This window comes from Ammodytes marinus (assembly GCF_949987685.1).
Source record: "Ammodytes marinus genome assembly, chromosome: 11".
Lineage (NCBI taxonomy): Eukaryota > Metazoa > Chordata > Actinopteri > Uranoscopiformes > Ammodytidae > Ammodytes > Ammodytes marinus.
This window is the reverse complement of record NC_137215.1, coordinates 5,126,834-5,140,345: the sequence shown is the minus strand read 5'-3', so window position 1 is coordinate 5,140,345 and position 13,512 is coordinate 5,126,834. Positions and strand designations below refer to the sequence as shown.

General features: G+C 38.0%; 1 protein-coding gene across 1 annotated transcript in view; it reads right to left on the bottom strand.

Annotated features, from left to right (window-relative positions):
* Positions 1-5,877: 5,877 nt before the first annotated feature.
* Positions 5,878-13,512, bottom strand: part of slit1a (slit homolog 1a) — a gene marked incomplete at its 5' end in the record, with an annotated part of 168,185 nt that continues 160,550 nt past the window's right edge. Inside the window, 5 exons of the mRNA XM_080036838.1 lie at positions 5,878-8,863; positions 9,502-9,713; positions 10,478-10,760; positions 12,489-12,694; positions 13,172-13,302. Coding sequence (XP_079892964.1) covers positions 8,622-8,863; positions 9,502-9,713; positions 10,478-10,760; positions 12,489-12,694; positions 13,172-13,302 — 1,074 coding nt within the window. The 3' untranslated portion in view covers positions 5,878-8,621. The remainder of the gene's footprint in view (positions 8,864-9,501; positions 9,714-10,477; positions 10,761-12,488; positions 12,695-13,171; positions 13,303-13,512) is intronic.

Sequence of the window (13,512 nt, the reverse complement as noted above, 5' to 3'; positions counted from 1 at the left end):
AAAATGCTAAACATGTTTCTCATGTTTTTTTTTTTATTATTGTTATTTAAGAACTCCATTGTAGGCAAACGAGCTAATGTCAAAACAGCCCACCAAATACCTGACTTGAACATTGTTTATTCTTTACAGTTGCTATTTAAAGATTTTGATTTTGTATATTTAGAAAGAAAGAAAGAAAGAAAACTGCTTTATTTGTGGTAATCCCAAGAATGATACATACTTTATGTTGAGGACTTTGTATTTTTGCTGGAGTTGATATAAAGTTATTTGAATTTTACCCTTTGGTGGTTTCTTGGCTTTATTTGTTCCAATGTTTTAATGTTATTTAAAATACAGAGTATATCACATTTCTTCAACTTTTTCATTATATCTTTTCATAGGACAACACTGAATAAATGACACTTTGATACAATGTTAAGTAGTCAGTGTACAGCTTGAATATCAGTGTACATTTACTGTCCCCTCAAAATAACTCAACACACAACCATTAATGTCTAAAGTGATGGCAACAAAAGTGAGTACACCCCTAAGTGAAAATGTCCAAATTGGGCCCAAAGTGTCAATATTTTGTGGGGCCACCATTATTTCCCAGCACTGCCTTAACCCTCTTGGGCATGGAGTTCACCAGAGCTTCACAGGTTGCCACTGGAACCCTCTTCCACCCATTCATGACGACATCAAGGAGCTGGTGGATATTGGAGACCTTGCGCTCCTCTACCTTCCGTTTTAAGAAGCCCCAAAGATGCTCAATAGGGTTTAGGTCTGGAGACATGCTTGGCCAGTCCATCACCTTCACCCTCAGCTTCTTTAGCAAGGCAGTGGTCATCTTGGAGGTGTGTTTGGGGTCGTTATCATGTTGGAATACTGCCCTGCAGCCCAGTTCCCAAAGTGGCTAAAGCAGTTAGCTTACACCATGACACAAAAAAAATAAATCAATATGAGGAAAAAAATAAACAGAAAAAAAATTATTTCGGCAAAACCTTTTCGTAATAACATTTAGAAGGATATTAAGAAGCTCTACATATTTATTGGCAAATGCTTTCTCCAACACATGCAACAGTTTGCACAAGTTTAATACTGCAGGCATCGATAGGAGCAGAGGGGCTTAGCGGCCTGCTGCTCAAAGGAGGGGGTTTGGGATAATGCTAATCATCCTCTACCCTCTGACGCAATGTATGCTGGGAGAATTAACACTACCACTACTGGGCATTACCATGTATGTGTCGTATGGCTCTTTCTTGCAAGTGAAAAAGAGAATCTAGAAAATAATTGTGGAAAAAATTCAAATATAAGAAAACAATATTATAAAATACTGTAGAATAGAATACAGTATTAGACACATATACCATGTTTAAGTACAAAAAGTATAACTTAAAGTGTTGTGTGAGTACAAGCTTCCTTCTATATTAATATTGTTGTATTTCGTTAGCCTCATAGCATAATTGCCTAAAACATATACTCTACTCTACTTGTACTCTACATCTAGCCTACTGTATTCTACATCTACTCTACTCTACATCTACTTTTCGTTAGCCTAATAGCACAATTGCCTAAGACATATTTTAAGGGTTATAGGGTAGGGTAAAGTAGATGTAGAATAGAGTAGATGTAGAATAGAGTAGATGTAGAGTAGAGTAAATATGATTTAGGCAATTATGCTATGAGGCTAACGATTTGCAATGTCAAAACATGTTTTAGTAGGGTTTAGCCATATGTGAGCCATGAGACATTTGTTTTTGTAGGAGTGATTTTTGTTACATGATGTTATTCTATTGACAGCCACAAGGGGGAGCAATAAGTTTAACTTAAAGTGTGAGTAAACGCTGCCTTCTGTATTCATCATAATTTATTTTGTAATGTCAAAATATGTGTTTAAGTGGTATGTAGTCATATGCAAGTATACAATACTGTAGAATAAAATACAGTTGTAGACAAATATACTATTTAAGTACAGAAAGTATAACTTTAAGTGTGGTGTGAGTAAAAGCTGCCTTCTAAATTTGTATATTTGTATAGTCAAGATACAGGTGAAACTCGAAAAATTAGAATATTGTGCAAAAGTTCATTTATTTCAGTAATTCAACTTAAAATGTGAAACTAATATATCATATAGACTCATTACATGCAACGTGAGATATGTGAAGCCTTTATTTGTTATGATTTTGATTATTATGGCTTACAGCTTATGAAAACAGATTCGAAATCCCAGAAAATTTGAATATTACATGAAATCAATAAAAAAGGGATTTTAAATACAGTAATGTCAGCCCTTTATAAAGTATAATCATCCATATGTACTCAGTACTTGGTTTGGGACCCTTTTGCATGAATTCTTGCCTCAATTTCAAATTCATTTCATCTAATAATATGAGTATCACCTGTATGTGTTTGATTAGGATGGGTGATGTGTTTTTCATTTGCTCGCCCTCCCGATAATGTGCAATGTTGCTGTCTGCAGTTACGTGGTGCAGCTTTATTTCCTGCCACAAGGGAGAGCTCTTTAGTTACAAATAAATAATCACTGAGCTCCCCAGGTCCAGTGCATCCTTGATCAAGTAGAAATAGAGTTAGGACATGTTAAGACATGACCAATATGAGAATACATCCTTATGTACTGCTCCTCTGCTGTTCAACATATATATATATATATATATATATATATATATATATATATATATATATATATATATATATATGTATATATATATGTATATATATATATGTATATATATATGTATATATATATATGTATATATATATATATATATATATATGTATATATATATATGTATATATGTATATATGTATATATATATATGTATGTATATATATATATACATATATATATATATATACATATATATATATATACATATATATATATATATATATATATATATATGTATATATATATGTATATATATATATATATATATATATATATATATATATATATATATATATATATATATATATATATATATATATATATATATATATATATATATATGTGACCACTAAATATTTTATGCAATAAGATCAACAAAGTAATATAAAAACAAACTAAAATACATTGGCTCAATGGGCACTGCTTGATATATACAGTACATTATTTACTGTAAAGATTAAAACATATATTTTAATTCTCAACTTTAATAGTGTCTAGATCAACCTCAAAATGCTTGTGAACAGTTTAGAAAGCCTAGTGCATTGTATTACATATAAAACAGAAAGAAAATGACAATTCAAATCAAACTAATGTGGCTATATAAGTAAACAAAATCTGTTATACGTTGAATATGACCAACAATAGTCAAACTGTGTGTGTGTGTGTGTGTGTGTGTGTGTGTGTGTGTGTGTGTGTGTGTGTGTGTGTGTGTGTGTGTGTGTGTGTGTGTGTGTGTGTGTGTGTGTGTGTGTGTGTGTGTGTGTGTGTGTATGTGTGTGTGTGTGTGTAGTAAGAGTGAAGGCATTTCCCCCACAATAGGACGGCTGTCTCAGTGTGTCATTATGGTGTCCCATGTCAACGCATGTTTGGTATTGTAAGTATACGTTGTAAACATCTGTGCAGAATGGTCCCTGCATTTTCTCAGGTTCTGTAAATACACCACAGACACAATCCAGGATATAAGAATAGAACATTGTCTTCAGGCCAAAACTCCGCAGGGCTTTTGTTTATTTTTATTTTAGCATTCCGATCCTGACTCGGAAGAATAATCACGATGGCTGTAAAATGAGTCGGACGTGCTGTAATCAACTTTACATTATCTGCTGTGGACTCACAAACCACAGGCATATACTGTATGTGATGTCGCTGGTTCCTTGAATCAACAGCAACAAACCCTGCGTTCCATTTCACATACTCTTTCTGTTTACTGCACTACATACTAAAGTACAGAAGAGTTTTAGTCTGTTTACTACACTACATACTAAAGTACAGAAGAGTTTTAGTCTTTTTACTACACTACATACTAAAGTACAGAAGAGTTTTAGTCTTTTTACTACACTACATACTAAAGTACAGAAGAGTTTGTCTTTTTACTACACTACATACTAAAGTACAGAAGAGTTTTAGTCTTTTTACTACACTACATACTAAAGTACAGAAGAGTTTTAGTCTGTTTACTACACTACATACTAAACTACAGAAGAGTTTTAGTCTTTTTACTACACTACATACTAAACTACAGAAGAGTTTTAGTCTTTTTACTACACTACATACTAAACTACAGAATAGTTTTAGTCTGTTTACTACACTACATACTAAAGTACAGAAGAGTTTTAGTCTGTTTACTACACTACATACTAAACTACAGAAGAGTTTTAGGGCCACAGGAGTCATTGTCAAGAAGGTGAATACGCGTCTTTCGTCAGAACTTTTTTATTACCTAGGCTATTTTATTTATTTATTTACTACATAAAAAAATGCCTAGGCTAATACATATATATATTTTTTTGAACTACTACATAGTTCATTAGTTATGCATCACCTAGGCTAATATACACACTTTTTTCTTAACTAGATAGTTATGCATTGCCCATGTAACCTATGTCGTTTTCAGTAAAAAAAACAACAGTGTAACCTATGTCATTTTGAAATGGAATGTACGCACAGTGTTTGAAACACATTTTTTCTGGTGAGGTACCCCCAGACCCCCGCTCATAATGTGTCCCGCCCAATGTTGGAGCGAAACCTATACGCCCCTTGTATGCAGCTGTTGATCATACCACACGATGCAGTCTAGTTATATTTGAATGGTGAAGTTCATTCATTCATTTTCCCCTGAGCATGTTAAGGCATCATCTTCTGTGTTTGTTACAAAGTACAAGAATAAAGAGACAACACACTTCTTTTTTAAAAGCACACACATTTAAGTTTAATTAATGAAAAAAGAGTGGAGGTTTTGGTAAACATTTTGTCGGTGGCACTACATACATTCAGCATTTATTGGGACTTTTTTCAGTTCAATCCCACCATCAAATCCTGTAACAAAAAATAACAAACAGAAGACAGAACCCAGCCAGGGATATTTCTTAAGTTTTTTTGCACCAATTAAATACAGACAGAAACATTTGTGTCGTTTTTTTACAATAACATACTTATGTATATAGTTCATAGGATGGTAAAAATCTGTGTGTTGTCTGGCCATGCGGACACCAGCATCACATCTCAATATAGCACAAGCACCACTAAGAGGTCTAACCAGGGGGGAGAAAGTTGATCGCACTATACCGAGTCCAGTATACGGGTGAGTGCAGAGGAAAGGGGAAAAAAGAAAAAGCCACAATGGACTATTATACATGCGCCTTTACGAGACACACAGCCTAAGAATTACAGTGACTTAATCACCAGTATCCTTTATTATTATTATTATTATTATGATGAGATGTTTTTAATGGTATTGTACACCAACACATCAACAGCATGTAGCATCGTACAACTAAAAGTCAAGATGGGTAAAGCGATACGAAGAAGATGAGCGTTTTGTGTGCTTTGTACCAAGCTGAAATCTGCAGCCTTTTTACACTATAATATAAAGAGACTTTTAAACATTTAAGATTCAGCGCAAAAACAATTGGGATCAAACACAATCCCACTGTGCAGGGTAGAACAATGCCTTTAGCAATAGCAAGCCGTCCTGATGGGACTGTCCCTTTATTGAACAGTATGTGATGTTTCTATTATCTTACATGGGAAACTAAATAACAGCTAAAAGTTACCACTTCATGAATAAGCATAGGTCATATTTATCTATACACATTTATACATTCAGGTATGACTGTTGTGTTTCGACGTTAATTGGCACCGCTTCTTTGTTTTTTTGAGTGTGTGTGTGTGTATGTGTGTCTGTCTGTGTCTGTGTCTGTGTGTGTGTATGTGTGTCTGTCTTTGTCTGTGTGCGTGTGTGTGTATGTGTGTGTGTGTGTGTGTGTGTGTGTGTGTGTGTGTGTGTGTGGTCAGAACTCACTGACAACCGTTAAAATGTCCGTCAGTAGTTTTAGGCATTTCTTAATTCTTCACACAGTTGCCTAATACAAAACAGATTTTGGGATGAGATACCTTTTTAACTTTGATCATTAGTCCATAGAAGCAACTTCATCCATATTGTTCTTCTGGCTTGACAAGCAGCTATATGGTCAGTTGAGCTTGACTATTTTGAACTTTGTTAAACTGAAATAAAATTTAAAAAAAAACAACAACAACACCACCAATGGCCAATATCTCTTTCAAATTAAAATGGTAGCAACACAACGGAGCACTTACTTCAACAAAATGAACATGAACAAACAATCAGAAGCCTTTTTAAGTGTGGTATGGTAATTACAAGGTACATTATTTTGAAAGGGGGGGACGTCTGTGTTGACCCTCTCCGACCCATTGCAGCAAAATGAGGAATGTCGTGAGCCGGAGGGGAGGAGGGAAAATAAACACTGTCGTAACTGTCGCTATTTAAAAGTGATGTTACAAATACCTTACAGATTTTTTTTTTTTATGCAATTTTTTTTTATTTTTAATTCATTATGTTACCTTTTTGAAAAAATTTGAAAATATTCAGAAAGCCTTTCTTCAACTTTCTACAGGAAAACGCCTTAAGATAAAAAAAACAAAAAAAACAAGAAAAAAAAAACAAGCACAGACTCTCATGAATTAGATGTAATATTCACATGGAAGACAACAACATATACAATATTAAACATATTTTTCTAGAACCAATACTGCCTCCTCTATATACCACAATGGCCAAAAACCAGCTGATGCGTTTTGTTTTTGGCCAAATTCTTTTACGTAATTAATTAATAACCTTGTTGGCGCAAAAAATAAAATAAAAAATCAACAAATAAAAACACCAAAGGGAACCAACTGAATGCCTTTCCACCGGTCCCCAAAAGCTTCCAGAAACAGACTTACTCTTTAACATAGAAAAATACTATACCAAAATGAAATACAAATATATATATATTAGAATCTGTTAGGCATTTCTATATAAAGGGTTGTTGGGTAGGGGGAGTGGGGAGGGGGGAGGAGGGAGGGGGGAGAAGAGAGGGGGAGGGGGAGGCTAAAGGAGTTAGGTTACACCATGAGATAAAATATAACAAAAAAATATATAACAAAAACAAAATCAATACGAGGAAAAAAAATATTTCGGCAAAACCTTTTCGTAACAACATTTAGAAGGATATTAAGAAGCTCTACATATTTATTGGCAAACGCTTTCTCCAACACATGCAACAGTTTGCACAAGTTTAACACTGCAGGCATCGATAGGAGCAGAGGGGCTTAGCGGCCCGCTGCTCAAAGGAGGGGGTTTGGGATGATGCTAATCATCCTCTACCCTCTGACGCAATATGTATGCTGGGAGAATTAACACTACCACTACTGGGCATTACCAGCGCCAGACATGGTTGGCTGTATAGAACACTAGAATAGATAGTTGCAACCACACAAACACAAAAGCCCCGTTCACTTAAACAAGCAGTTGAGACAGTTGTGTTAATGTGTGTGTGTGTGCCATGCATGATGTGTGTGATCGCGTACTTCAGAGAGGTGTCTGTGTGTGTGTGTGTGTGTGTGTGTGTGTGTGTGTGTGTGTGTGTGTGTGTGTGTGTGTGTGTGTGTGTATGAACCGTCGCGTTCAGTGCTGCCAGTCAGTGCAGTCTCTAGTTGGATGGAGTTCGTATGTAGTTACGGCACCTTAAAACAGCAAACTACTGTCACCGACCAGTTTGACCACTTTGGCCTTTTTCGAAAAATGACATCCGCACTGGATTATGTGCCACTCACTCTAACCCCCTTTGTACCTTCTCTGTGTTCACTTGTACATTGTGCATGGATGGATGGATGGATAGATAGATGGATGGATGGATAACTGTATCCTAGCATAGAAATTAGCTACAGCGAACCAACAACAACTTTTTTTTCAACTCAACCCAAACCATATTATCCAGCAGCCCCAGGTAACCCAGGTAACCCAGCCAAGCTCAACTCAAGATAGCTTTGCCAAGTCAAACGGTCCTTGCTTTCTTCTCCTCCTCCTCTTCTCATCCCTCTGTCTTTCTCTCTTTTTGTCTTTCTTGTGCCATTCTTCACCGTGGCTAGACCCCCCACTGTCTCAACGAGAATGAAAGATGGTAGATATATAGATAGATAGATAGATAGTGGCTAGGCTGACAGAGGGCCTTTGCAGATGGGACGGGGGAATCCACACTTTGGGGGTCATTTTGGGTTCGGAGGGATGCCTCTCTCTCTCACTCTTGAATGGAACACCGTGTGAACCCCCTGGACCCCCCCTCCCTGGGGAACAATGTTGCACAATCAGATACAATGTGTTTCTATTGCCGTTGTTGTTGTCATCACTTCACTACATTGTTGTTGGTTTCTCTGTTACTGTGTAGGTCACACACCCTTTGGACGGGGAGTAAAAATGTCCTATTTTTTTTACAAACATTGTTGTCCATAATATATAGATAGAGGTTTTTACATATATTCTTTATACTCTCTCTCTTTCCTTCTATCCCTCGCTTTTCTCCAGTCCTCTCTCTCTCTCTCTCTCTCTTCCTCCTCTCTTTCTATCTTCTGCTTGGCGGCAGTGGGGCGGCGGTGAGTTGTGAGCTAATGGGCGCTACATGCTACAGCCCACGCAGCCACACTTGATGGTCTTCTCGACCTCCTCGGTGAAGGAGGTCCCGTCGCTGCATTGGAAGGTGTATTTCCTGCGTTTCATCCTCTGGCTGGCGCAACAGGCCCCGGCGTCACACACCCCGCTGCAGTCCACCCAGGACACCTGCCGCGTGGTCTGGCAGATGGAGTAGCCGCGCTGCACCTGGTAGTAGTCTCTCACCGGGTCCCCTCGACACTCAGACTCTAGGGGGGGGGAGGGGGGGGAAATAGATAGGTTTACATTAGTCAGTCAGTCAGTCAATCAATCAATCAATCAATCAATCAATCAATCAATCAATCAATCAATCAATCAATCAATCAATCAATCCATTTGTATTCATATCGCGCTTCTCATACAAAAGTAGCTCAAAGTGCCTCACAGAGATTAAGAACAACAACAGAGAAATAGAAAACAGCAAATACAATCAAGAGAAGAAAATGAAAAGAACCAGTTTTATTTATTTGTAACTACGACATAGTTATGCATTACCTACTTCACTTTTTTTTTTTTTTTAATTTTTATTATTATTCTTTCGGACAATTCCACACAATACACAATTATCTCTTTCACATCATCTACATAGTTATGCATTATCCTCTTCTACATAGGGTTTTGAGTAACTACTACATATTTTTGAGTAACTACTACATATTATTGCATTACCTACTACATCGGTTTAAAAAAAAATAGTAACTACTACATAGTTATGCAATAACTAGGCTAATACATACATATTTTTTTATAAGTTATTACCTAGGGTAATGCATAACTAATGCACGTGGCCATTATGCTATAGATATAACAGAGACATAGATATACAACAACATAGATCCAAACCCACCTGCGTCACAGAGGTCCCCAGTGTAGCCGCTCTCACAGTGGCAGTATGCGTCTCCCGTCTCAGAGATCTGGCAGCGCCCGTGTTTGCAGGTGAGGCGTCTGCAGGGGTTGAAGAGCTCCCCCTGCTGGTTGCACAGGGCGCCGCGGTAACCCTCCACACACTCACAGCGGTAAGACTGGGGGTCCAGGGGGATGCACTTTCCATGGACGCACCTAGTGGGAGGCAAACGGTGAATACATCAATGAAGTTGGAGTTTAAGGGACAAGGGATATGCAGCTTTGAACAATTTACATTACAAACATACATATAAATTAATCAAGGAAGATGAAGTTTCGATAAACAGTATAAGGTCAATGCAGCTTTAAAAAAGGTTCCCGACCTGTACTCAGGATAGAACATGTGTCAAAGGGAAAAAAAACTTTATCCAAAATCAGTTCTGTAAAAACGTTGGACAGTAATATGTTGTAAAAAGGGAATGCACTTTCCATGGACGCACCTGGTGAGACGCAAACAGTGAATAAATACATTCATTTGAAGGTTCAAGAAGCTGGATAAGGTAAATGCAGCTTTGAATGAGTGTGCTTTTTCTTTTTGGTCATTTGATTTTCGTTTTCACAAAAGGAAATTAAAGAACAATGTGATCTCTATTTTCTGACTTAGTTTAGTTTAGTATTATTTCACATACAAACACTTTGTAGAAAAATAAATTACATGTGTGGATGTGGCAGAAACCTGTACAGGCTTATATAGAAACCACACCCAAAATACATTTTCATATTAGGATACAAAACACACACACACACACACACACACACACACACACACTGACACACACACACACACACACACACACACACACACACACACACACACACACACACAGGCTACGTAAATTTAAAACAATACAAAACACTCTATGAAAATCAAAACAAAATACAAGACAGTAAAACACATATATAAATGGATTCAGACTCACTTGCTGCCCTGACATGGGTTGGCTGCGGGCTGGTCACAGTGCGGCCCGCTCCAGCCCGGTCCACAGTGGCACACGGGCCCCATGGCTCCGTCCGGCTGACAGATACCATGGATACAGTAGATCTTCTTACAGGGCTCGCAGCCTGGGACAACGCCCGGCTTCATCTGGGTCTTGGTGAAATCCTGGAGCTCGTTGTTAATATACAGGTTTTGAATGCAACCGTGGAAACTGGAACCATTTTGGATCTGCCATAGACGGAATGAATGCATGTCCACGGGCATGCCTATTGGAGGAGAGAGAAGAGATGATGGTTATATAGGTGGAGGCATTGATAGTGGAGCACACACAGACATCTAACAAAGGGCTGGTATGAGTTTAATGAAGGAAGGGGGGATTCAATCAGGTGTGTACAAGCAGTGCATTTACAGTTGGTCTAATTTAAAGGTGGAGTCAGTGATTCTGGAGAACACTTGTTTGTCTAAATCACTTATTGACAAAATCTGTAAATATCTCAATTCATTCATTCACAAATATTCACTGATTTTGACAAAAAAAAACGTTATTCTGACAACAAGCGTTCTCCAGAATCACTGACTCCACCTTTAATATAAGCAGCTGTTTTTCACAAATCGACTTTGATATTTTCTTGCATTTGCACCACAAGTCACATCATTTTCGAAATACATAAAGTATGGAAAAATGTCTCGTATAGTTTTGTATAAATGAAAGACAATAGACAACACAACACAACACAACACAACACAACACAACACAACACAACACAACACAACACAACACAACACTGGACTGATATAAACCTCACACATTCTGAGCCACTCCTGACCAAACGGTGATGTGAACCCCAAAAGTAGGTCTGCATAACAACAAATGTAAGAAGGGCTTTATTTATTTTTATTTTTCGTAATTAATTGGCTACATGTTCTATGTTTCAATGCTACATTTTGTGAATGTCAGGAGTGGCTGAGAGTCTGAGACACATTACAGATAAAAACAGCAGCGTTCTGTGCAAGCCCATGCAAACACAAAACATCTGCAGTGAAGACTGTGTCTGGTAGTTCCCATAGTGATCACTAGAGGGCGGAGTGTGCACACTAAACAATCTAGTATGTTATAAAGGGGTGTATTTAAAATGTTCACAATAGGTTTTGATCTTTGATTTTTTTGACAGTTTTGTTTTATCCGTAAGGGTTATATACCATCTATGGTTATATATCAATTTCAACTGTGTGCATATGGCGTGTTGGGAGGTCTTATTTTATATACTTTACCTTTAGGAGGTAAAACTATTAAATTTAGTTTAGTAATCTAGTGTGGTAGTATTCATACATATACAGATACCTATGCCAATACCCATATGTGGCATACACACATGGATACACACACATACATAGTTTACGTATTGGGAGGTCTATGCATATAAACGCATTGAATGAATTATGGCGTGGCCCCTACTGAACACAGTCTTGACTGACAGAGAGGATGAATATGGGTGAACACTCAGAATAGGCCCTGCGTTCCAGATCACATACTCTTTCTTTTTACTACACTACATACTAAAGTACAGAAGAGTTTTAGTCTTTTTACTACACTACATACTAAAGTACAGAAGAGTTTTAGGGCCACAGGAGAGAGAAACAAAATCAGATGAGGAAGATTTTTTTCTAATTGTGTCGAGAAATGTCAAGATAATAAAGACGAATACTCCAAATTGCAATTGGAGTTAGTGGGGCATTTATGTATTTTCAGCATACTACAATTAACTTGCATGTATTGGGACATCCTAAATCCTTTTCTGGCATACTAAACAGAAGGGAAGTATGGGTATTGGAAGGCAGGGTATGAATAGAGTTTTTTTTGGTGGAAGGTTGAAGGTTGAAGGTTGAAGGGGTTGCATGGTTTCGGGGAGGGGGGGGGGGTCTGGTTGCGGTGGTAACAGAGCGAGAAGGGGAGGGGGGGGGGGGGGTGACAGTAGTGTAGTAGTATAGAGTGCCTGCAGCCGAGGAGGAGGAGGAGGGAGAGGTGTTCTGTTGAGGGCCCCTACCCCCCACGTATAGCGGAGCCTCCCGGTTGAGAGGCCGCACCGCCCCAAAGCTGTCCATGGTGGTGGGCAGACCCCCGTCTATCGACAGGTTGACCATCTGATCGAACGTCACCAGCTCCACCGTGTGGAACTGGCCGTCGTTTATGGTCTCAGTGCTGGGAGAAGGAACACACAGAGAGATCAGATGTTAGATAATAATTTAAAATGTAAATGCCACAGTTTCAATGGGAATCGGCTGACAGGAGCTAAAAAAAAAACAAAGGAAGCACCCAAGAAACGTTGTCAGTTGTTGATTGTATTGCTCAGAAAAATACCTGGATGTATAGCAGAAGTAATAAAAAAAAACATGGGCCATCACCCTAAGCTTACCTAGATGCTAGGACAGCGTTTTTTTTAAATTACTCAAAATTCCTCATGGGAGGGGGGGGGGGTGACATAAGTTACCCACTATAGCTTTAATTTCAGTTGTTGATTCTTCTGTTAGGAAAAAACCTGAACGTACAGAAGAAGGTATAAAATCCATGTGCCATCACCGAAGTCTAACCTCATGTAGATGTCAGTGTCGTCGTAATTACTTTGGGGGCGATAGAAGTTACACACTATAGCTTTAATGTTCCCATGGCCCCCTTTACCTGTAGATGGCGTGTCCCGGCTGGCTGCCCGGGTCGTAGCTGACTTTGACGTGACCCTGGAAGAGCTCGACTGCAATGTGATCATTGTCTCCGTTGTACAGCAGGATTCCATTGTCCTCATCAGTCGACACCTGCACAGGGTTTTAGCATTGGGTTTTTGAGTTAATCAGGTTTCAGAAAGGCAGCGGCAACAGACAGAAATAATCTTCTAAGGCAAAACACGGCAGGTGAATAGGGTTAAACAATTTAACTTGCAGATATCATCATTAAACTGAAGAATAGTGCGTAGAATGATTATGAGATTTGTGCTTAAAAAAAAACATTATTATTGTCTGCAGTGT